Source organism: Lepidochelys olivacea (genome assembly GCF_965140295.1).
Source record: "Lepidochelys olivacea isolate rLepOli2 genome assembly, chromosome: 1".
NCBI classification, from domain to species: Eukaryota; Metazoa; Chordata; order Testudines; family Cheloniidae; genus Lepidochelys; species Lepidochelys olivacea.
In genome coordinates, this window is record NC_140411.1 from 9,860,247 (window position 1) to 9,885,941 (window position 25,695).

The following is a 25,695-nucleotide window of genomic DNA, read 5'->3' on the forward strand; positions in this document are numbered from 1 at the left end:
TTTTTTTTTTTTTTTTAAATTTTCGTTTGCTGTTTTTTTGGCTTTTCAACAAAATCCTGAGGAATCTGGAAAGAAGAATTTCAGGGAACACAGTTTCTAAAATGTCATCAACATTTTTCATGGGAGGAAATAAACCATTTCCTACCATGTTCTGTTACACAGTGGTGAGCAAGTTGTCAGCCCTAAACAAATATGAAGTAAGATTATTTATTTAGTAGCATCTTGTGCCTCTAACCAAGATCAAGGCCCCATTGTGCTAGCTGTCTACTATACAAACATGTAGTACAAGACAGGGCTTTGGACTCCAGCTCCAGGAAAAAACCTGCAGCTCCACTGCTCCGGAGCTGCTCCACGCTCCAGATCTGGGCTTCGCTCCAAAGCCCTGGTACAAGACAGTTCCTATTATGAAGAGTTTGCAATCTAACTAGACAAGCCAGAATTATTATCTTCCTTTTATAGAGGAGAAATATCAAAGCACAGCGCTTAAGTGATCTGCCCAAGGTCCTGCAAGCAGTGGCTGGGGGGGTGACAAGCAGGGATCCTAGAAATCTGTTTGCTACAGAAAAACCCAGCATTTGCGTTTTTACAGAGAATCTTTAGTTTTTACATTTTGTGAACAAATAAAAATATATTGAGTAGAACCGCATTTATCCGAGCCTCCAGTATCCAGCTCTCTGTATTAACAGAACCACCAGCTGAGACAGTCCAAGCCCCAGCCACCTGGGGGCTGATTGCCCCAGTCCTGGTGCTGTCAGCCCCAGGCGGCTGGTGGTTCTGTTAATACAGAGAGCTGGATAATGGAGGCTCTGAGAAATGGGATTCTACTAAGTTCAGCGTTTCATTTTAATGGTGGAAAAACACGGATTTTTATGTTTTTTTTATCAGAGAATGTTGGGGTTTTTTTATCGCGGAAAACTAGGATCCCTGGTGATAAGCTGCAGCTGCAATCCACCCCAGAGGTGGCAGCCACATAAAGAACCTTTTAAATGGGATCCTTCCCAATGGAAGGTGACTAGTGCTACAAGGGAGACAAGGCATGGGAGGTAATATCTGTTATTGGGCCAACTTCTGTTGGTGAGAGAGACCAGCTTTGGGGCTTACACAGAGCTCCTAGATCTGTGCTAAAACACAGATCTATAAAGTATCAGAGGGGTAGCCTGTCTCCACAAAAATAATGAGGAGTCCGGTGGCACCTTAAAGACTAACAGATTTATTTGGGCATTAGCTTTTGTGGGTAAAAAACTCACTTCTTCAGATGCATGGAGTGAAAATTACAGATACAGATATAAATATACTGGCACATGAAGAGAAGGGCATTACCTTACACTTGGAGAACCAGTGTTGACAAGGCCAATTCAGTCAGGGTGGATGTGGTCCACTCCCAATAATTGATGCATCTGAAGAAGTGGGTTTTTTACCCACAAAAGCTTATGCCCAAATAAACTTGTTAGTTCTAAAGGTGCCACCGGACTCCTCGCTGTTTTTAAGTAATTGATGAGGAGGTCTCAATACCAAGAGAAGGAAAATTGCTTTTGTAGTGAGCCAGCCACACCCAGGCCCTACTCAAGCCCAAATTAATGGTGTTGAGTTTGCAAATAAATTGTTTCAGAGTAACAGCTGTGTTAGTCTGTATTCGCAAAAAGAAAAGGAGTACTTGTGGCACCTTAGAGACTAACCAATTTATTTGAGCATGAGCTTTCGTGCGCTACAGCTCACTTCATCCGATGCATGCAGTGGAAAATACAGTGGGGAGATTTATATACACAGAGAACATGAAACAATGGGTGTTACTGTACACACTGTAACCAGAGCGATCAGGTAAGGTGAGCTATTACCAGCAGGAGGGGGCGGGAACCTTTTGTAGTGCTCATCAAGGTGGGCCATTTCCAGCCCTTGACAAGAACGTCTGAGGAACAGCGGGGGGATAAACATGGGGAACTAGTTTTACTTTGTGTAATGACCCATCCACTCCCAGTCTTTAAGACCCAGGCACTGTCCCTGCATGCAACTGATGAAGTGGGCGGTAGCTCAGGAAAGCTTACGCTCAAATAAATTTCTTAAGTCTCTAAGGCGCCAGGAGGCCTCCTGTTCTTTTTGTGGATACAGACCAACAACGGCTGCTCCTCTGAAACCCGTCCCTTTAAGGGCAGCCACCCGTTGTCACGCAAGGCTGCAGGAGGAAGTTTATTCATCACTTATGATGCCACTAGCTACCTTTTTCGGCCCGGGTGGCTGCGTTCGCCCTCTCCCTCCACGGGCTGAGCAGACATGCTCCGACGGGCGGAGCGGGACCGCATCTAGCAGGAAGAGGGCGCGCTGCGGGGAAGCGGCCCCGCCTGCGGGAGCGGTCCCGGGGAGGGGAGGGGAGCCGCGCCGCGCCGGGCCGGCCCCAGGCGGCAAAGGGGGAGGAGAGCGGCTGGCCAGACGCTCGGCAGCGAGGGGGCGCGAGCGGCCCCGGCGAAACTTTTGCAGCCGCGCCCGGGGGAAAAGCCCAGGCGCGAGCGGCGGCGCTTGCTGGTGCTCCCCTCCCTTCTCCTTTTTTGGGAAGGGAGAGAAACCACGCGGCTGTTTGCTCAGGAGCAACTCCCCCCCCGCGGCTCCTGCCCGCAGCCCTGAATGTCCCATTGTCCCGGGAGCTTGGCCCCCGCCCCCCCGGGGATGTTGGAAAACCCTCGCCCTTTGCTCCGCATCGGCGCTGGCGCGGGGGCGGAGGGGGCTTCCTGGAGGAGGAGGGAGCCCGTGCGCAGCCCCCGCTCCGGCTCCTCGCAACTTCTCCTCCTTTTGTTCTGCAGGAGGAAACTTTCTCCCCGGCCCGGGGCAGAGCCGGGGCGGGCTCCGGAGGGGCGCCCGGCGGAGCAGACTCCGGCCAAGGAGGCGGCGGGGCGGGACCCCTCGGCCTGGGCTCCCCGCCCCCGAACCGCGGCGGCCCCGGCTGGGTCCCGGGGGCCCCGGACAACGCCCGCGGCGCGCCCGGCCCCGGCCCCGGCCCCGGCCCCGCGGCGCGCCCGGAGGGAGGCGGCTGCGCCCTGCCCGGGGGGATGTTAGCCCCGAGCCGGGCTGGGCTGCGGGCGCTTCGCTGCCCATTGCCCCGGGCGCTCGGGCTCGGGGGCGCTCTGGGGCGGCCTGGAGCGAGCTGAACTTGGTTGGTTGGTTTGTTTTCGGTTTTGGTTTTTGTGGCGGGGGTTGCCGCCGCCCTTGGCGACCTGAGCGCGGGTGTCCCCCCCCCCGCGGCCTGAGCCGGCCCCCGGGAGGGGCATGGCGTGCGGCGCGGGGAGCGGCGCCAGCCCGGGGCCCGCCAGCCCGGCACCGCTCTGGTACCACCGGGACCTGAGCCGAGCGGCGGCGGAGGAGCTGCTGGCCAGAGCCGGGCGAGACGGCAGCTTCTTGGTGCGGGACAGCGAGAGCGTCTCGGGCGCCTACGCCCTCTGCGTGCTGTGAGTCCTCCGCCCGGGCGCCACGGGGATGGGCGCGGGCGGGACGTGGAGGAGGGGGGGGGAGGATCAGGCACAAAACCCCCTGGCCTGTGCAGGAGACCAGCAGGGCAGGGGTCGGTGCAATGGGCTGGCGCGAGCGGGCTTGTCCCGGCTGCGGGTACCCCTGCCCCGGGGCTGTATGTGCAGTGTAAGGACCGGCGGCGGACCCTGACTTCCCTCCCCGGCCCAGCCGAGCCCAGGGCGCTGGGGTGCCCCAGGGACAGGGCTTGCCCCCGGGGACTGGCTTTCCTTCCGGCCGGCGCTTCGGGGGCGGGTAAGCTCAGGGAGGAGGGGGGGCAGGAGTAAGCCCCCCACCCCGGGGGCGGGCGGTTAGATCTGCTGTCACCAGATCCTGCAGCGTGCTCTGCCAGTGTCCCGTACTCCGCCCCAGCCATGGATCAAGGCCCCCCGTGGGCTAGGGGCTGTACAGAACAGACAGCCCCAGAGAGCTGAGAAAGTTAGAGGCCATAACACTCTGTGTGTGTGTAGGGACAAGCTCCCCTACGCAGAGCTGTTTGTATAATGGACACCAGCATCCAGGTATGGCGGTTGGACCTCAGACCTGTGAATCGGGTGGTCCAGCTGCACATCTCTCTTGGGCAGCGGGAGTCGGTATAATTGGGACTGTAGTGCCTAGAGCCAGCCCCAACCAAGGTAAGGGCCCCAAGGTGCTACCGGAGACCGCCTTGAAGGATTTACTAGGGACAGTGGGTGGCAGCAAGATCGGGCTAGGGCGGGAGGGGGCACCTGAGGCACGGACCAGCCATGTGATTCGCCCCAGGTCAGGCCGGGAGGCTGTTGCGGGCCTGGGATTTGAATCCAGACCTTCCCCAGTCCATGAAGGTTTTGCTTGGCGGGTTCTCTGGCTCCAGTGATGGGAGTGACAGAAAACCCCAAAATGAGGTGAAATAAACCCAGGGCTGGGGGCCTAGGGTTCTACTCCTGACTCTGCTACTGATTTGCTGTGACTGTTAGGCATGTCCCTTAACTTCTGTGTGTCTCAGGCCAGGTCTACACTTAAAAGTGAGATAACCTAGCTATGGTTCTGTGCAATGGAATTAGGTCAACCTAAGGCCCTGTGTAGACGCGGCTGGGACGAGGGAAGAATTATTCCATTGAGCCATTTACCAGCGGGGTGGGGTAGCTACATGGATGGAAAAACCCTTCTGTTGATGTAGGATGCGTCTATGCTCCAGGTCAGAGCTGGGCCACTGCAGTGTAAAGTGAGGGGGTGATCCTGCCTCCCAGTGGGGCAGGGCTGGGTTGTTGGGTAAAGTGCTAGCTACAGGTCCCCTTCCTTGACTGGCCTTGCAAGGTAGGATGCAAGGTGTCTGCAGCTGAAAGAGATGAGAAGGCAGTTCCCTCTTTGCTCATGGCGTGAATCCCACAGCACTGTGGGTCTGGTCCCCTGCAGAGTCAGCCATTCCCCCTCCCCGACATGGCGTGTGGGCCTGTCCCACATTAGGATGGGGGAGAAAAAACAGAACCCATGATTGAAACCCCCCAGACATGGGCAAGGGGTTCTGGGGTGGGGGATTGGAAGCTCAAGTGATGGGTGGGACTGTAAGAGCCAGCTTAGGTGGGCCGGGGCATGAGATGACCTTTGAGGCTTTGATTTTGAAATCAAAATCCTGCTCCTGCTCTTGGGGAGTGTGACAGGGAGGCGTTTTTCCATCGTTAACCCCCCCAGCCAGTCCCCTTTCCAATTGTTGGACACTCGACTTAACTCGCAGCAGCTGGGGCTCAAGGATGTGCTGGAGCCCGTGTAGGGTCAGCGCCGATGCCAGGCACCTTCCAGTGCTGGGGGAGCCGGGTTCTAGGCTGCGACGTTCAGATCGGAGCTTCGGCTGAGTTTACAAGGGTGTTGTAGGTCCAGCCCATTACTCTCTAACAAATCTCTGGCCAACTGGGACCCCTCCTTGCACAGAATTTCACAACCGCCTGGCTGCAACTCAAATCCACCTGCTTCTAAAGCCCAGAGTCCTGCCACTTTTGCTGAAGGAGAATCCCCATGAATTAGCAGTCTTGGGCCTATGCCACACAGTGGAGGAGTTTGAATTCCATCCAATAGAGGTCAGTGTTCCATGTCCACACTTGGCAGCTCATTACAGTAGCAACGGGGGCCAGTCACAAAACTCAGAGCGGCATCCGGACTTCCTCAGACTTGTTTGGATCCAGGCCTCATGCTGCCTCATGTTGCATCCTTTCACTGTGCAGGTCTCAACGCTGGGCTCCGTGCAGCATCTGCTGGGGGTGGTTTGTCCTGTTTCACTCTAGAAAGGTCCCATTGTTGTGCCCTGACTTTCCTTTCTCTGCAAATCTCACCCGTCCCGGCTCCTTGTCTTGGTGCCTGGGAAAGGGTGCATGGTCGCCCCACTGACACGAACCCTGCCACGGGGCTAGAACTTGGTGCTTCCCAACATACTAGGTCAGCCGGCTACAGGAGGGCAGCCGAGAGGCCTGAGCTGCTCCGTGACCTTGAGCAAGTCGCTTCCTGTCTCTGCACCTAGTGGGTGGTAGGTGGTGGTAAGAACCTGCCTGCGCTGGGTGTTTGTAGCAGGCCCATCTTGGGCAGCAGCCACTGGTAACCCATGGCTAGGGCAGGGAGGGGGAACTAGAAGTACCAGCTCTCATTAACCGTGGCTGCAGTCCAGTCGGCCCACGCCGGGGGCCATCAGTCTATCCCTTTGAGGTGTGTGTCCTTAGTGGGCCAAGTGAATCCGTGAGCCTGCAGGGCTCGGGCAGCCTGTCCAAACTCCCTGGCGCAGCCGATTGCCACTGGCAGAGGGAATGAGACATCCAATGGGGAGATGCCCAGTGAGGCCGTTGCCAGGTTCCCTATGGGTGCCCACCTCCCTTCTCTGATACGGCCCTGCCAAGGGGACAGTTATGTTGCAACGTCCCGGCAGGGCTGTGTGCAGCATAGTAACTGTGTCATAGGTCCTCTACTGCTACCGGCTAATGGGGATTCTCCTTTAGCTCAAGTGGCACGGCCTGGGCTTCTTGGAGCGGACAGATGAGGGGGGTCTGTCTCTGCTGTGGACAGGTGATGACCACCGGGAAGCCGCAGGTAGCTGGGGATATTCTGCCAACACATTGCGGTGTGTGGCTGTGGGACTGGGGCCCTCTTGAAGCCTAGGGATCTCTGGGCACTCTGCCAATCAGCCATTCGGGCCCCTGATTCCAAGTAAACAGGTGGAATGTGATGTCCGGACTCCGGGAGAGGGGTGCAGCCAGAGGTTAGGGAATGAAGAGTTTTTTTTGGTACGGCAGCTTCCGCAGACCCGCCTGGGAGCAGTCTGGGCTCACACTGGAACCCCTGAGCAATGAATTTGGGCCTCCCTTCATGAGCCAGGCAGCAAGTGTCCCTGCTTTGTGCTTTTATTACAAAATCCATCTGCCCCAAGCCAAGCCAGTCAGCTGCCTGCGACCGCCCTCGTCGCAAAGGTCTGGGGATCTGTACGGATCCCTTCCTCTCAGAGAGAGGAAACTATCCTCTAGTCCGGCCCCTCGGCGCCCGAGCAGGGCTGTGCTGGCTGGTGTTTCTTTAGAGGCGCTGGTTCTGCGGGTGACCTGGGCTGAGTTGGGTTGCATGGGCAGGGCTGAGGTCCGCTCACATGGTAGCCCTGGAGGAAATGACCTGGCGATTTTCTGTCGCCTCGTGGACCAGTTCCGCGATTCTTTCAGTCTTGTCTAGTCAGCGCTGCTCGGGGGCGAGGCGTTGCCGAGGCGCTGTGCTAACTTGGCCGCTGGCGTGGGGGACACGCGGGGGTTTGGGTGGCGGCGGGGATGCCGCGCGGCGTGGGCAACGGCACGGCCGGAACGCTGCCCCTCCTGCCTGCGCCATAGGAAAATCCCCGCGAGTAGCGGGCACTCGAGTGACTCTGCATCTGCCCTGTCGCGAGCGGAGAAACCGCTCGCCCGCGTGCCAGTCAGTGGAAGTATTCCAGCTTGGGTAGCAGCAACATCGGGAAATCCCAGCCCGGAGCAGGGCCCCCCGAGTTCCGGTGGGGACGGCTGTAGGGGAGAGGGTCCTGGAACAGAAAGTATTTGAGAAATACCACACTGGAGGGAGCTTGCGCCTTGCCGAAAGCCACAGGGCAAAGCTGGGCTGGGAGCTCAGCGCTGCGGGATTCACCATTTAGGAGCCCATCTTTGTGAATCCTGCCCCCAGCCCTGTGCTCTAGCCACTAGCACACGCTGCCTCTCAGCCCACAGTGCCGGGGGGCTGGGCTGCGCCGGGCTGGGTGCTCTGGGCACCCTGACTGTTTGCCCGCCTCCTGCTGTGAGCTCCTCCTGGCCTTGGAGCCCCCGAAGGGCTGGCCCTGGAAAAGCAATTTCCTCTCTTCGCAAACACGCTCCAGCTGCTGCCCTGGGCACAGTGCCGAGTGTGCCCGCTCCCTCCCCTCATGCATGGTGCCTTTGTGCTGTGGTGAGAACGCTCTGTTCCTTCGCGCCGCACAGAGAAGGGCCAGCTTTAATTACACAGCCCCCCACCCCCCTGCTTCCCCACGGAGAGCGCTTCCCTCCTCCCCCCGCCCCCATGGGCTTTCCACCCTCTCCTTGCTTGTTACCACCGGGCTGCTGCCTCAATGGCAGCTTTGTGTCTCCTTGGGGCCTAAGGAGAGCCCCGGCAATTGCACTGTAGGTGCTGGACTGGATCTTCTCCCCTGGGCTCCCTGCTGGGGGAGGGGGCACGCGAGTTTCCATGGCTCTGTCACTGTTTGGCCTCTTGGCTGAGACTCATCCTCCCCCTCCCCACCGCGAGATGTGGTGGGGGCGCTTGTCCGCTGGGCTGAGATGGCTCAAACTCGCTTCAGCTAGGCCCCCGAACAGTCAGGGGCTGGTGTTGTCTGTAAATGACAGCAGCCCTGGGCTGGATTCAAACCAGCGGCTGAGAAGGGACGGAGGCTGGATCTTTCATGGGCTGCCTCTGCCTTGCCCACCGCCATTTCTCCATCCAGGCAAATGGCCGGCAGAGACCTGGGCAAGCTGCCCTGCTCTGACCCAGCTGATGACTGGGCTCCCCGGGCCTGGGTCTGTTGCCCGTCCTGGATCCCGGCAGCTCTGTGTGGGCTTTTCACCGAGAGAGAGGGCACGGAGGTCGCCTGGCGCCGTGTGTGCCTGAGTCGCGGAGGGCAAAATAAACCACTGCTGGGACCTAAAAATAACTCTGCGTGGAAGTTGGACAGGGAGTGTTCCTGGGTTACAGGAAGGCAAGCGGGTTCCTTAACCCTTCGCAGGGTTCCACCTTCACAGATGCGCTGGCGGCCCCTGGGGAAATCTTTAAATGTGGCCGTCTCCTGCTGTCACGCCTCGCCCCCTGTCCCGGGAGGAGCTGGCGCCCCTGTGGGTCGGTGTGAAAATCCGGCCTGATGGCTCTGGTTCGGGAAAGGTTGACTAATGATTAACGGACGCGAGGGGTGGGTGGTTACAGGCGCCTCAGGGGAGGGTGCGCTGGAGGGTTTCAGGAACTGATTAATCTGCAAACGGCTCTTTAACCCTTTATCCACGGAGCCGTGGTAGAAAGTGTGATGGAGAAATCAGCGGTGAGCTCTGAAGGCTCCGGGTTTTGGCTGATCTGAGCCAGTTGAGGCTGCAGCACTGGCTTGGCCCTGAAGGAAGGACGGCCTAAGGGGTTCTGGTGCCATGTTGGGAGGCCGCCAGGCAGTTCTCAGCTCTGCCCCGGACTCCATGTGACCATGGGCAAGTCACTTCATGTCCCAGTGCATCAGTTTCCCAGCTGGGAGTAATGCCGGTATTATCCTTTAGCTGCAGCATGGGGGCCCCGGGCTCTCCCTGCACAGAGCAGGGCCCTGTTGCGCTGGGCGCTGTACAAACCCAGACACTCCCTGCCCCAAAGAGCTGCCTGGCCCAGCACTGCCCTGCTTCCCCGGGCGGAGTGAGGAGGGATACAGTCTAGAAAGCAGAGCACTCAGCTGTTAGGGTAAAAGTCTTACCAGCGCTTTAGATCTACCTACCTCTGCCGGGAGAGGGGTGCAGGGTGCATTCCCATTGCTCTACCTTGCTGATTCGTGACCTTTTCCCTGCAGCCGCTCCTGTTCCCCCAGCACTGGAAAAGCCTGTAGGAGCCCCATCCGCCCCCTTCTCCCCAGGCAAGGCCCCTGGCCGCTCCCCCCCTCCCCCCCATTGTCCGGCTCTGACTCGTCCTCCCCATTGATCTGGCTAACAGAGCAGGTATTGACCCGCGGGCCTGCTGCCGGGGCAGGCGCCAGGGAGCAATGCCGCAGTGTCTGCTGGCACTTGCCGAAATCCCGAGAGGAGGGAAGCTGCTGACCTGCCGACTGGCCCCTCTCGGGGTCAGTGGGGTCAGACCAGCCTTCAGAGCCTGCCCGCTGTGGGCTGGGGATCTCGTCCGACTGGCTCAGCTCTGCCGCTTGCTGCTGGGCCGAGCGCTGGGGGTGAGGGGTGCAGCCAGACCCTGAAATCAGCAGGAGAGGAGAATCTTTATTTTTCTGCCCCCTGGCCCCAGGGCAGAGAGCTGCCAGGCGGACAAATGAGAGGATCACAGCTGAATCCAGGGGCATGCACCCAGGCACCCTGGGCCTTTGAGGGGCGCTCCTGACTCGGGGTGCTGATCCCCCGTGCAGTGCAGCAGTCGGAGAGGGCATTAGCATGGGGGGGAGGGGGCCCTGTTGGGGGAGGGGATGTTTGCCCAGGAGGGGATGTTTGCTCGGCAGTGGGGGAGACATTCCTCTCGCAGAGGTTCTGCCGTATTGATTTACAGAGCAAAGGCCACCAGCGCTGGCAGCTCGGCCGGCCGCGCCGGGCTGCTGGAGCGGAGATGGCCTGAGCCCCACAGCTGGGAGGCTTGGAGCCAGGTTGCCGAGCCATGGCATTCCTCTGTCGTCAGCTGGTGCCCAGGCCCCAGAGCAGCAGGGCGTCCCTCCCCTCCCCCGCCTGGTTGAATCATCGTCAGCACCCACCGCATGGAGCCTCAGGGAAACTGCACGGATTATCCAACCCGTCCGGCTTTGACGAGCTCCTGATGTCAGGGAGGGCCTGGCCAGTGCTGACTGCTGCCAGCCCCATCCCCAGGATCCATTCCCAACCCCTGCCACGTCCCCAGCCTGGTACATCTCCCTCCTCTCCCCCACCCCCCGCCTCCAACTTCAGAGGCAGGAATGGCCATGCGGCATCAGACCAGAGCTGATGTCCTGACAGCAGCCAGGACCAGCTGCTTTAGAGGAAGACACCCCCGCAGAGACAGGCAGTTATAGGGGAGAGAGCCTTCCTGACCCCCTCAGGCAGGGGCTGGTTTAAGCCCTGAAGCCTGAGGATTTATATCCCTTATGCATTTTAATCCTGGCTACCATAACTGCAGAGATTCTTCTTATCTCTCTACCTGTCTTTACTCTAGCAGAGTTCTTGTGGCAATGAGTTCCATGAGTTAACCACACAGCACGTTTTCTTCGCTCAGTCGTACATTCTAGTGCCTTGCCAAGATAACTGGTTCCAGGCGGCAGCTCTGTCTTTTCTCTCACTGCCGCGGCCCTGGTGTGACTGAGTTGGTTCACTCCCTTTCCCTCTGACTAATGGTAATTTGTATGACAGCGGCACCCTCTGAACCCAGGGCTCCATTGTGTAGCCCCGCAGCCCCCAGCGGTGTCTTATTCCTCGTTACTTTCCTCTGAGCATCTAAAATAGCCCAGACGCATCAGCCCGCATCGGGGCCTTGCCACAGCCCCACTGCAGCCCAGGGAGATCGGGGTGTAGTAAATAGCTGGCCACTTCACACAATGGCTCTTTGTGTTGCTCAGCTGCCCGCTGGAGCTGAGTCGCTGGCTGTCAGGGTGGGATTAGTCAGGAAGAAATCAGTAACCCAGCCCTCCGGGAGCCCCGAGCAGCATGTGACTTCCACAGGCCCTTGAGTCAGGGGAGAAGCTGGAGCCTGCAGAATACGGCGTGGCTCTCCCAGCATCTGGCCAGGGCTCCCCACAGGGGGCATTGGCATGGGTTTTTCAGTGTGGGCATGGGGGTGGGGAACAGGGTACACCTCTGGGCTGCCCCAGACTGGTGAGCTTGCTGCCCGTGTCGGCTCTCAAAGCTGAAGACGTGGGGTGTGGGAATTGAGGCGTCTGGGTTCCATTCTTGGCTCTTTCACCGACTTTCTCGGCTCCGTTCCTCAGTTTCCCCTTCTGCAAATGGGGAATTGCCACCCCTCCCCCGGCTGCCACTCGGGCTGGGAGGGTTCACGCGGGTAGAGGGGTAAGCCCTGTGCATGGAAGGCCTATGGAATAGTTTTCATCATCATCATCCTGGGAACAGCGGATAGCGGAGGTTCCTCGACAGCATGGAGCTAGGAAATGGGTTGGGGGCACCCGCTCCGACGCTGCGCTCACCCCCTCATTCCCACTGCCCCCTGCCCTTGCGTCTCTGCAGGGGTGGGGTCTCTCTGCAGGGACGTGCTCTGCTGTGCTTGCTCCCCTCATCCTGTGAGGTGCCCATGCCCCTGCAGGGCTCTGGGCGGGGGCTAGTGGTGGCATAGAGCAGGGAGTTCTGGCGTGGCAAGCAGATGGGATGCCCGTGGGAGTTGGAGCTGGTAGAAGGAAGTTTGTACAGGCTGAGCTGGCATCTAGCCAGGCGTCTTGTTTTCACAGCTCAGGGTACCGCCAAATACATCTTTGCAATGGATCCTGGCCCCATGCTGTTCATTCCAGCAGCGTGTCCTGGTGGGTAGGGTCCCTGGACGGAGATTTGGGACACCTGGGTTTATCCATGGCTCTGCCTCTGACTTGCTGGGTGACCTTGGACATTTCCCCTCTCTGTGCTCCTCTCCCCTCCATCTGTTTAGCCATCAGGCTCTCCAGGGCAGAGTGGGTCTCTCGCTCTGGGTGCAGCCCTTGTTTCTAATTCATGGAAGGGTGTGAGAGAATTTCCACCCTCTCTCGCTGACGTGCAGCCACCTCTGGGGTGAAGCATAACGGTTGTTTCCCAGCACACAGCGACACACTGCAGCCGTTCAGGACAGGAAGGGAAGAAGATTATAATGGATCCATTTGAAAACTGCAGGGGAAATTGACGGAGGCAAGATGGAATTAACCATGCTGACCAGGATATTGTGGCCGGTCCAGGGGATCGAATAAACTCAAGGGATCGGGCCCTCTTCTCCAAGAACGGCGCCCCCGAGGCTACACGAGCAGAATCCCGTGCCGCCCTCCGCGCTCCCCCTGCCTTTGCATTCCATACACAGCCTCACAAGTCAGAAATTCATCTGTAGAGACTGAAAGGAAGGGGCCGAGCGGTGACTGCTGTTGGCTCAGTGCTGAGTCAGAGCGCTGGGTGCCGAGTCACCCGCCCTGCTTCCTGCATCACCCTTGCTTGCCCTTGGAAATCTTCCCTCCAAGGCCTGGCCTGACCCTAAGCTGGGGAGAGCTCATGAGAAAGCAGCTTGGGGCTGCCTGCATACAGCTAGTATTGTGTTAATTGGACGCAAAGGGAAGCTGGGGCAGGTGCTGGGAAGGAGAGAGACAGGAAATAGAAAGCAGAAGGACTGTCAGATTTCATGCAGATCTTTACTGGAAGGGGGCGTCCCCTGTTCCCTGGCAGGTTCTTACCAGCAAACAGGTCATTAAACTAGAAACTGACTTTCAAATCACCCTTGATTTGCATACTTCAGGGATCAAAGTGAAAGGCACCAGCCCTGAAACTTCCCCTTTCATAATAGCAACTCTCTGCATCTCTGGATCTCAAAGGACTTTACCGAGGCCAGTATCATCATCCCCACGGGGGGAAACTGAGGTACGGCGCAGAAGAGTGACTCATCCCTGGCATTGACCAAGCGAGGAATAGAACCTGGGGCTCCTAAAGCCCTCTGCAGTGCTCTGGCCACTAGACCTTACTGATTCCCAGGCCTTGGCAGTAACAGCACGACCCATTGCCCTGTCAATGTGCCTCAGTCCTGTGCCAGCGGGACCACCAATATGCTTGTGAGGGGAGCTCAGATGCCCCTAGGGTCGTTACTAAGTGCAGGGGGGTTGCCTGAGGGATCTCAAAGCAGAAGATGTTCTCGTATCTTGCGGTCTTCAGCCCCCTGCGCGTGCTTTGGATTTAGTTGTGGGGAGTGAGTTTGAAGGGTATTTCTAAGATATTCATCATAGAACAAACCATTCTGTGTGTTATGGCCCCTTGTATGTGCCGGGTGCTGCAGGGACCCTGACTGAGATCAGGGGCCCCTTGTATGTGCCGGGTGCTGCAGGGACCCTGACCGAGATCATAGACACTGCGGGTTAGGTTGGCTTGGCTACAGTGCTCAGGCATATCGATTTTTCACACCCTGTGCGTTGTAGTTTTAAGGGCGGAACTGGCCTAAGTATCGGCAGGTGAGAGCCAAAGTATGGTCATGGACGGACAACTGGCCAGAGATGGGAATGAAAAATAGGCTGAAACGGTCTAGAATCATAGACTAGCAGGGTTGGAAGGGACCTCAGGAGGTATCTAGTTCCACCCCCTGCTCAAAGCAGGACCAATCCCCAGTTTCTGCCCCAGCTCACGAAATGGCCCCCTCAGGGATTGAACTCACAACCCTGGGTTTAGCAGGCCAGTGCTCAAACCACCGAGCTCTCCCTCCCCGCTCTGTTTCCATCGTGGCAGCAAGCGCCCCGTGGAGGGCTCAAGGCTCTGAAAAATTCTTTCAGTGCAAACTCCATGAAATTCAAGACTTTGCCACTTACACAGTGATGAATTTTACTAGTGTGTGCACAAGTCTCCCGATGTCTTCATATATACTGACTTCAATGGTAGCCATATGCATGTAGTAGGCCCCGGGTCATTTACTGTATGTATTAATGATCTGGACAGGGCAGAGTTGCCGACCCTGAGGGGGTGGAGACCCAGCTTTCCTGGGACAGGCTCCGCTAAGGAGAGCCAGTCCATCCCAAGCCATCTCTGAGTCACAGGTGTGAAGGAGGCCGTTCGCTAAGGAGCTGTCAGGTTTCGAACCCGGAAATCTTTCGCCGCTCTGCCACCACGGTGCGCCAAACCACTGCCCCTGCCCAGCAGCCTTCCTGCTAACGGCCGTGTGCCCAGGCAGTGTGCTCAGAGGTTGCCAGCTTGCGAGAGAGGCCCCAGGAGGAAGAGGAAGCTGTTGTTTGCCGGTTGCTGCCTGGCCTTGCCATGCCGGATCCTGCCTCTCCACCCCCTGAGCCAGCCCCTCGTGTTGGATCCTCCAGCTGCGCTCCCCTGCAAGAACTCTGACCGTTGTCCGGGATTGCCTTTGTTCCCCATCACCCTCCCCGTCACCCACACACATGTGGCTACGGCTCTGGGCCACCCTGGCCACTGGACGTCTAGGTCTAATGAAGGGTAACGAGGGCTCAGTTGGGAAGGTCCTGAGAAGAGGGTTTTCTCAGGGGAACTGGCTAGGGGGAACCTGGGAGAGGTGCTCCAGAGGAACTACCCACCACTGCAGAGGAGAGCTGTGCGGCTAGACCTTTGCAGGGCCCGAGCCCAGAGGGCACCCTTCCCCAGATGATGGCAAGAGGCCAGACTTTAGAAGGGGGTCCTGGGCCAAGAGGGTTTTACTGGTAAGGAGGCTGGACAGAGGCAATGGATTGGCTGCAGGGGAACAGACAGACCAAGGTTAACTTGGCCCCTCCTGGTTAGGAGGCTGGAGGGAAGGATTGTTTAATCTTGGGTTAAATAAACCAGACCTCTGAAGGGGCACTGTTCCCAGCAGAAAAGCCTCATTGAACTCACTGCAAACCCATTAGGGGAAACTGAGGCAGGCATATACCCCCAGCCCCCCCATGGCTCTGTACCGGGCCACCAGGGTGTGTGGGGAGAGACATGTCAGTCTTGACTCAAAGGGGAGATCTAAGGGTGAAATTCCCACTTTAACAGGGGGTGAGCAGTAAAGGGGCAAAATGTTCAGATGACACAAAATTATGTAGGTTAGTTAGGGCTTGAGAGAACAGTGAGGAATTTCAGAGAGACCAGACCAAGCTAGGGGAGAAATGGCAAATGAAGTTCACTTTCGATAAAGGCAAAGTAATGCATCTTGGAGGTGAAGAATTAAACTGGTCATGCACCTTCCAGGAGTCTAAATTAACTGTATCAACTCTGGGATGGGACCTAGATGTCACTGCAGCCAGCAGTCCTCTGCTCCAGGTGCAGCTGTGAGAAAACAAACAAACTAGGTGTTACAAGAAGCTGATGAAAGGAAACGTTTTCTCACCTCATGTGCATGCAGACTGTGGAACTCCCTGCCACAGGAAGTCATCAAGAGCAAAATCTTAACAAGTCTGAAAAAGGGCGTGGACGGTCACATGGAGAACAAGAATAACCAGAGTTATAATTAATGCCAACAGACAGTTTGGCAGCGATATTAAACCTCAGTCTGCAGGGCTCGAGCTGATCTGTAACAATCAGAATCCAGGCCTGGTCTACACTGCAGAGTTAGGTCAAGGTGAGGCAGCGTACATCAACCTCATTAAGTCAGCGTGCGCTCTCCAGCCGTGCTCCAGCTGGCGTAAGCGCCCTACTATGCCGACGACATAACTCCACCTCCATGAGGGGCGTAGGGCTTCTGTGGGTGTAGTTAGGGCCATGCAGTAGACACTGCAGGTTACTTATATCGGCTGTTGGCTGTCAGTGTCAGTTTGCCGTGAAATTGACAAGAAAGCCGGGCCAGCATCCCACAGTGGGTGGGGGGCTCCAGCAGGAGCCTGGCTGCCCTCTGGGTTCCCCACTCCTGGCTGGGCTGCCCACCAGGTCCCTGCTCCCAGCCTAGCTGCTGCCCGGGCTCCCCGCTCCCTGCAGGGAGTCAGGCTGCACTGAGGCTCCCTACTGGGTGGCCAGGAGCTGCCTGGACTCCAGCCACAGAGCTTCCTGCTGGGAAGTTCCCCCTAGCCCTTTGCCCTGAGAAAACCCTCTTCTCAGGACCTTCCTGGGGGCAGCCAGGCTCCCAGTGGTGGGAAGTGTGGAGCTGAGAACCCAGGGGGGAAGCTGGGCTCCCAGCAGCGAGGAGCAGGGAGCCAAGAGCCCGGGGAGGCAGCCAGGCTCCCGGGAGGGGGGAGCCCAGGCTTTCAGCCCTCCCCACTGCCCCTCTGAAGTCAGTGGAAGCACTTCGGGTGAGGACGCGCACCACGAGCAGAAGGAGGTTCTGTAGACGTGAACCTATCATAGGTTGACTGAAGTGTCCAGCGTAGACGTGCCCTTAACATACAGGCAGATTCCCCCATACCTGTCTGCTGGGGTTCCCACACCTTCCTCGGAAGCGGCTGGGGCTAGCCCCTGCCAGAGCCAGGAGCCTGGGCTGGACGGAGCCCGGGGCTGAGCCAGCATGGGAACGCTCTCCGGGATTATTATTCCCATTTGACAGAAGAGGAGCTGAGTCACAGAGAGATTAAGGGCTAGATTCTCATCTCTGGCTGAGCTCAGCTCTTTGCAAGGGCGTGGGGAGATGTCAGGGACCTTCCTGCAGCTCCTGGCCCTGGTGACCCGTCTGCACTAGTCCGGTGTAAATTCGAATAGTCTCGGGGCTGCCCTAACCTCGGCGACTGGGCCAACAAGTCCGCTCGTCGCTCGGTGCCCCCTTGTGGCCAGGCGTGGCGTAGCCGCTCTCCCACCCCCGCCGGCCGTCTCTCCAGAGCCGTGCTGGTTTCTCTGCCAGTGACTCGGCACTCCGGCCGGGTCGCCATCGTAACCCCACCCCGGCCAGAGTCACGGCTGGCTGAACTAAACGTCCAAAAATGTCTTTTACACAAACAGAATCCTTCCGCCTTCTCTGGGGCCCTTCCTCAGCCTCTCCTGGGCTCAGCCTGCAGCCCCCCTTCCTGGGGGCGGGTAGGAGAACCCAGTCGCACCCTCCGGCCCAGGGCCCTGTACTGCACGACCAGGGCTGCTCCTCTACCAGAGGTTTTCCCTGGGCCGCTTCCTAACCCCACCCTCTGGGTCTCCCAATCTTCTCCCTGCTTTAGGCAGGGTCTTTCCCGGGGCTCTCTATCCTCACTCCCTGAGTTTCCAGCCTGGCTTTCCCCAGCTGGGCTTGATCCCCACTTACTCCTGGTTCTCCCTCCCATTCCTGCACCCACCTTCTGCCCTTCCTGGGGAGCTGCCTGCTTCCCCTCAGCTGGGGCTCGCTGTGCAGTCAGGCTCTGCAGTCCATGGGGCAGATCAGCCTAGGGGACCCTATGCCAGCGATGCGCCCACAGAGCGGTGCTTCCCCTCCCCACCTGCTTCTCTCCCCTTGCTTTCCCAGACATACCCAGTGAGGGATGGAACTGCACAGTCAAGGATCCAAATACCCTTAACTCTGCCCCTGCCGTGGTGCTCTGAGAAAATCAGACCGTCCTACCACCTGATCCAGCCAAAGTGCCTTCCCCGTAACACCACGCTGATTGGTCTGCTCTCCCGCCCTTGTGAGGAGACACGAGGTGCGCGTTCCCGATCAGGCTAAAATAATCCTTTCCTGCATGGCGGCTGTGTCCATCAGATGCGCAATTAGCGGGAGCCTCTGTCTCCTTTGGCGGTTTTGTGAAACATCCACCTGTGTGCACGGCTCCTGCGCTGAGTCAGAGGCGCTCTCCCCATTCTCGGGGAAGATCCCAGCAGGGTTTGAAGCTTGTGGCTCGGTCTGTCGGTGGAGCTGATGCTTTGCACAACCAAAGTCTAGCTGTGTTGACCTCCCATGCTGCACGCTTGGTTGATGTTAGCAAAGTATTTGCTTGGAGACGGGGAGGGGTGGGCTCATGTGTCTGAATCACTGCCCTCTAGTGGATGGAATCAGAATTGCTCAACTGGGTGTCATAGCCCCAGGACTGCGAACAGCTGATGAAGATTCTCTCTTAGCTCAGTAGCAGAGGCTGGTTATTCTGGAACAGCCAGCTCAGCAGTCAGTCCCTGCTGTTGGTGGGGGTGGCCACTCTGCGCAGCATGGGGACAGGTGGGTTTGTTTGTTACCATGGCTGTTTAGTTTGAATGGGGACCGCTGTGAAGAGCGGAGCAGCTCCAGAGTCATGGCATCTGGATCCAGAACCAAATCAAAACTTCCTTGCGGCCCAGGCAGCTGGATCTGGTGTTCTGGGTCGGGCCCGTCTCAAATGGGAAGTAAGCAAACTGGGCTGTTACGTGCATTGACCCGTCCCCGCAGGGGTAAGTCGTGAGTGTCCCGTTGAGTTAGAACAAAGCAGAATAACTTGGCTTGAGTCTGGGATCCGCTGTCCGCAAACCCTGCCTTACCCACTGAAATTTCCCTGCCCTTTTATCTTTTTTTTTTTTTCATGTGCATTTAAATACAGTTGGTATTTTTAGATTTCCTTCCTCGAGGGTGAAAGAGGCGGGCGTGCGGTCACAGTGAGAGAATGTATGGTCTAACGTCCTGTGGCCAAGTCTCTTCGATGCCTCTCATCCTGGCTCCTCCCACGCTTTCAGGTCGAGTCACCTTTAGGGACCTCCAGCCAGCCGCTCGCAGTGGGGCGTGGGATCCTGATGGACTCTGTGCGTGCAACCCCCTTAGCTGTCTTCTCCTTGCCCCCGGGGCATCGTTGCCTCCTGGGCTGACGGCAAGGGGTTCCCTCTCTGAAGCCCGGAGAAATCCCATTAGCAGGGGGTGGTGGGGCTGGCAGCATGTGTGGGTGAGCGCTTAGCCCTCCCGCCGTGGTCCCTGTAGGTGTGGGTGGGCGTCTTGCCATCAGCGGCACGCGAGCACGGGCCATGGCATTGAATCTGACTGTGCCTTAGACCTGTGCTGGGAACTGTGCATCTGTGACACGTTTCTACCCGCCTGCCTCCCTCTGTTCGCCTAGCAATCTCCCATCACCCGCAAAGCAGAGGGGCCTCTGGGGCTAGTAGCCAGGGCTGGCTGGAATCGGCTGGCACAGGAAGCCTGGTGCGTTCTGGGGTCGAGCCCGTTCTTCCGCGGGTCACGGTGGCATCCTGCGGCCCGTCTCTCAACATCTCCTCGTCACCCCACCAGCTTGGCTCACGGCCCCTGGTTTCTGCAAGCTTCCACTGAAAAATAAATAACTTCCTGGCTGCCCGGAGCCCTCCGTCCAGCAGGCTCCGGGACAATGCCAGGGCAGCAGGGTTTACGCTGCTCCGACCCAGCTGGGTCCAGAGAACCATCATCATCAATCCGTTTACCAGCGCCAGGAGTTTGCCTGGAACTTTGCAAATGTCATGAAGGGCTAAATTCGGGGGTGGGGTTAAAACTGGGGAGGGGGGGTGTTAAAACCTGGCGGGGGGGTTACCTGGCTCACAGACTCAAACCCAGCCCCAGCCTGGGAGAATGTACGGTCGAAGCTCAAGCTGATCGTCAGGGCCGGATATGAAAGGGGCCAGGAGAGGGGCTGTGACTCTTTCCCCAGTCTGTCCCCGCTCTGATACCGTGGGGTTATCTGCACACGCAGCCCCGGGGGCAGCTGTAGCTTCTGCCAAACTGCAAGTGGGAACCTGTTTTTCCCCATCCATAGGACAGGGCCTAGCCGTTTCTCTGATCCTGTTCTACGCAGGTTCTTACGGCTCCTTCCCTCCTCTGGGGGGGCCTGGCCGCTGTCTCACAAAACCCTGCCCACGTGATGGCTGGTTGGAGGCCAGCAGAACCGCTGACTCAGTGGCACACGCTGGCTGCCGCCCCCCTCCCCCCCGCCATTCTTGGGGGACCCGCCATCGCCCTGGTGATGTTCGTCGGGCCCCAGGCAGCTCCGCTGCGTGGAGGAGAGTAACGGCACCGCCCTGGCTTTGATGTGGTCTGTGCCTTGCTCCCAGGGCACGGCGCATGGGGCCTGGCGATCTCCTGCACTTAACTCCTAGGAAGCCAGTCTCCCCTCGGGGTGGGTCGGAGGATGCATGCAGGGGGCATGCTACGGGAAGTCCGGCTGGAGAAGGGGGAAGTTTCCGGCCACTAGGAGGTGGGGCAGAGTTGGGGATTTTATCCTAATTAGCTCCATCTCGTCATGCTGGGAGCTCTGCCCTCCCCCCCGACCCACAACCACCCCCCAACCTTGCTCCCCCAAGCGGGTTGCTGACCCCGGGGCCAGTGGGGAGAGGCCGGTTCATACTGAAGGTTAAACACCAGGTGCGGTCAGTGCCAAGTTGCGACTGAGGCTGGGGGTAGAGGGTCCTGGGCACCTGTGGCACACATCACCAGCTGAAGCAGGAGATTCGGGGGGAGCCCCCGGCAGCACATCACCGCGCCCGCTTGGGGCTCTGGCTTTGGGAGTGGGTGAGACGTCGTCCTCTAGGGCTGGTCCGTCGAGAGAACAAAGGACCAGCCAGTAGTGTCTCCTGAGCTCATGTGGCAGAGGCCTGTGACTTATTCCCAGCTCATTATTCATGGTACCAGCTCGTTATCAGGGGTTCCCAGTTCCTTATTACATGAGAACATACAAACATCCCTAATGGGTCAGCCAATGGTTCATGGAGCCTAGTGTCCTGTCTTCCGACAGAGACTGGTGCCAGGTGCTGCACAGGGAATGAACAGAACAGGGCAATTATTGAGTGATCCAGCCCTGATCATCCAGTTCCAACTTCTGGTACTCAGAGGACCCCCAGAGCATGAGGTTGCATCCTGACCACCTTGGCTAATAGCCGTCGATAGACCTGTCCTCCATCAACTTATCTAGTTCTTTTTTGAACCCAGTTAGACTTTTGGTCTTCCTGGCATCTCCTGGCAATGAGTTCCACAGGTTGACTGTGTTGTGTGAAGAACCTTCCTGTTTGTTTTAAACCTGCTGCCTGTTAATTTCATCAGCTAACCCCTGGTTCTTGTGTTATGTGAAGGGGTAAATAACACTTTCACTTTCTCCACACCAGTCATGATTTTATAGATCTCTACCATATCCCCCCCCCATCCTTTTTCCAAGCTGAAAAGTCTCCGTTTTATTAATCTCTCCTCAGACGGAAGCCGTTCCATACCCCTCATCATTTTTCGTTGCCCTTCTCTGCACTTTTTCCAATTCCAATATATCTTTTTTGAGATGGGGCGACCAGAACTGCACGCGGTATTCAAGGTGTGGGTATACCATGGATTTATATAGAGGCAACACGATATTTTCTGTCTTATTATTGATCCCTTTCCTAATGACTCCCAACGTTCTGTTCACTTTTTTGGCTGCCGCTGCACTTTGAGTGGATGTTTTCAGAGAACTCTCCACAGTGACGCCAAGATCTCTCTCTTGAGCGGTAACAGCTAATTTAGACCCCATCATTTTATGTGTACAGTTGGGATTATGTTTTCCAATGGGCATTACTTTGCATTTATCAACATGGAATTTCATCTGCCGTTTTGTTGCCCAGTCACCCAGTTTTGTGAGATCCTTTTTGTAACTCTCCTCAGTCAGCTTTGGACTTACCTGTCTTGAGTAGTTTTGTATTGTCCAAAGCCAAAATCATTTACAAATCTATCCGTCTAAGATTACATTTTTAGAAATCTCATCGAGCTCTAATGAAATAAGGAGCTGGGATTTGATGGGATGCATCAGAGAAAGTCAGTCATGGGTCACCCCGAGGTGACATGTCTCTGTGACCTCAGACCGTTCTGAACGAGCCGGGACAAGTCCCCTGCCGACCTGCAGCTTTGTTCTGCCCTCGTCCCGTGTCTGATTTGCAAGTGAAGGTTGACGAGGAAGCTGGGCTTTGTCTGGCTGGATGCGGCAGAATAAGTCTTGGGTCACCCTGGGTGACGTGTCCCCACAGCCGTGAAGATGTCCTGATGTAACTGAAATGTGAAACACCCTTACTTGAAAATTTTTCTTTGCAAAAATTTGTGGCCCCTGCCCCCAGCCATCCTCCCCGCCTCAAACATGTACACACCCTTTTGTGGGGCCACAGGAGGGGCTAGCAGGTAAAGCTGTGGATCTGGTGGGTGGACGGACTTGGTGAGTGTCGTCTTTGTTTCAGCTGTTGGTTGGTTGTTCTTGATGAGTGTTGTGTGCTTGGGCTGCGGGCCCCTCACCTGGCCCAGTGAGACAGGTCTGTTTGTGTTTCAGAGAGGGCCTTGTCACTGGGACCCTTGGGCCTTCAAACAGAACGGTGTTTGAGGTCTCTGTTTGCAAGGGAGAGAGCTGAGCAGTGAGGCTTAGTAGATCGGTCAGTTCCCAGGTGAGGAGGAGCAGCAAACTGGATGAATTTCGGTAGGAATTGAGAGCGGGAGCGTGAATCATGGTTTAGGAATGGCTCTCCACCAGTTAGCAGGCATGGATGATGACAGGACAACTGCTGGGACCTGCCTTGGATGTGCTACGGTTTCCTTTCTGCTGGAAGATGGAATAGAATAGGAATCTGTTGGCCTTAGAAAACACGCAGTCTGGAAGCAAAAGTTGCACCATTGTGCAGCATCTGAGGAAACGAAGACTTCCCTGGACCACCAGGTTTGGAAATCATTGTCACAGATGCCAGGAATTGGGCGATACAGGAATTGGACAGAGTAGAAACCAAAGAAGGGTTCAGGCGATTTGTGACCAAGAAGGGAAAGAGAACCGGGGCATTCAACCCGGCTAGACGTAGCAAAACGTTTTCAGGCATCCGGCAAGTCAACTATCGAAGAACCTGGCTCTGGAGGAATGGAACAGGAAGTTTCAGGGAACACATGCAATGGGTGTCCTTGCAGTATGAAACAAGCAGCAACCAAGATCGGTTCTTCAACTGTTAATGCAAACAATCATCCTTGGCGACTCCATATTTAGAAGAGCGGACCGAGAACACAGAAAGGCGCACTGGGACAAGCGGATGGCGTGCCGTCTCCCTGGAGTGAAGATACAAGATGTGATGGCAGGATTAGACGGGGTTATGAAGTTGTCTGTCGAGTGTCCACTGATGATGATGATGATACTCATTGGAACCAAAGACACGACTCCGCATGGAGCTACACAGAACATAGAAGAAGCATCTTGGAACCACATGGAAGAAAAGGCAAGTCTGAGTGATCTTCTCGGTGATCCTGCCAGTTCAGTGAGCTCGAGAAGGCAGAAGACAGAAAATACTGGAGGTGATCTCTTAGTTGTGCAACGGATGAGAGGCCAAAGGTTTTTTGGTTTTATGGAATACTGGGCCACATTCCACATTGGGAGGGGGGCAGTATGAATGGAACAGCCTGTGTATCACAAGTAGGGGACTTGGCTAGACAGTCAGGCATTAAACTGCCAGCGCAAGGGGAGGGTGCTAAGGAAGCAAATGCAGCACAAAACTCAAACTCAGGATGTCTGGAACAAACTGAACTGCCGTGGCAAAGAGCTTGAGGAGACGACGTTTTCAGTTGCTTGTCTACCCACGCTACGAGTCCGGGTAGCAAGCCAGAGGAGTTAGAATTTCTCATTGATGAGAAAAAAAAAACCCACTAGAATTGGCATTAGGGAAACCTGGTGGGACAGTTCCCATGGTTGGTTATAATCTGCTTGGGAAGGACGGAGTGGGTACAAGAGGTGGTGGGGGAAGAGGATGGCAAAAGACATGATTACTCATTTGAGAGTTACTGATGACTCGGAGCCACAAGGCGTGCGGCTCAGTGTGCTCGCTAACAAAGCCCAGGAGAGGGCTGGTGCGGTCTGTTACAGGCTGCAGAGTCAAACCAGAGACCAGGAAGAGTTACACTGTATAGGCAGGTGCTTAGGTGTTGACAGAAGTGGTGTTGTTAAGGGGGAGGGTAATTTGGGAGAGACACGCTGCAGGTCTCATGCAGAATTAAAGGGAAGGAATATCATTAATTCCAGTCAATATGGTTTTCTAGAAAATAAGTCTTGTAAACAAAGCTGAGTGCATTCCTTGACGACATCACACGTTTGACTGATGCAGGTGAAGAGTTTGCAGCCACAGTGCAGCATCGTGTAGCAGAAGGTTCACACTCACGGTTCCTCAATTAGACGCATAGTTTAGGAGCACTCCTGGATTCCTCAGCTGCCGCGAGTAACGCTTTCTGCCATTTCCTGAGATTCCATCCCATCCCCGTGCACGGAGTTATTCATGCCTTTGTCACCGCTCAGCCGGACTGCAGCCACACGACATACCTGAGCACGAAACCTTCTGCATCCAGGAAACTCCATCTAGTACGGAACGCTGCCAGGCACCTCCGCAGCATTCCCACCTGTCCTCCGCTCCCGACCTGGCTTCCCGGAGAATTTCAGCTTGAGTTCAAGGTCTCAGCCCTTATATTCAAGGTGCTCAGTAACCGGGGCCCAGGATAGCTAAAAGATTTCCTAAGCTGCAGAACAAAGGCCGTGGTCAACACCTTCTCTCCGCAGGCCCAAGGGAACTCTACAGTAAGAATAAAGCTCGTCTATGCAGCAGACTGAACTTTCGGGTGGGTTGGTCCCAGACTCCAGAATGAACTCCCCCTGGAACTAAGAACCATCACAGACCTCCTCACCTCCAGTCACCAGACTCATGTCTTTGACCTGGCCTTCTCTAACATAAACACATAGCAACAGGTATATTTCAATCAAACCTATATTTAACAACTAAGAACCAAACTTGAAACCCTGACAAAACAGGACACTCCACTGCCCATGCATCTGGCCCTGGGGAGAGGAGGAACAAACAAATGCCGTATGACGGGTGTGGACTCACAGTGCTTAATCCGGAGGCTCGCATGGAGCGGCGATGAATGTGGTGAGCTGTAAGAGCCCCTAGAGTCGATGTGATGCACGGAGAGGTTCATAAGGTATTTGGCTCAGTGCTGCATGGCATTCGGATTCGGAAGTGAGATCTGTACGGCATTGATAAAGCACAATAGAAATGGATTAAGAAGTGGCTAATGGATAGGTCTCAAAAAGTAGTCCTTAGTGGAGAGTCATCATTGCACGTGGGTGTCCATTGTATGGGGTAGCAGGCGTCTGGACTAGCCCCGATGCTAGTCAACATTTCGTCAGCGATCGGGAAGTAAATATAAACCCAATGCTGATAAAGCTGGTGGGCGACACAAAGCTTGGTGGTATGGTAACTAACGATGAGGCCGGAGGAGTCCTGTGGAGTGATCTGGAGTCAAACAAAATACATTGTAATACATCTAACCTGCTCGTAAAAACTTCCAGTGACGGAGACCCCGAAATGACGGGCATTCCACATCCTCCTTTGGGAACCTCGTCCCGTACTTAGTTATCCTTCTAGTTAGAACATTTTTCCTAATATCTGACCTAGATCTCCCTGGCTGCAGATTAAGCCCATCACTTCTTGTCCGACCTTCAGTGGACCTGGAGAATAGTGGATCCCTGTCCTCTTTAGAACGGCCCTTCGCAGATCTGAAGACTGTTCCCATGTCCTCCTTGGT

The 25,695-nt window shown here is 56.3% G+C and overlaps 1 protein-coding gene across 1 annotated transcript in view; it reads left to right on the forward strand.

The window, feature by feature from the left end:
- The first annotated feature begins 3,049 nt into the window (after window positions 1–3,049).
- Window positions 3,050–25,695, forward strand: part of INPPL1 (inositol polyphosphate phosphatase like 1) — a 74,707-nt gene continuing 52,061 nt past the window's right edge. The window contains exon 1 of the mRNA XM_084634237.1: window positions 3,050–3,434. Within this exon, the coding sequence (XP_084490363.1) occupies window positions 3,256–3,434 (179 nt within the window). The 5' untranslated portion in view covers window positions 3,050–3,255. The remainder of the gene's footprint in view (window positions 3,435–25,695) is intronic.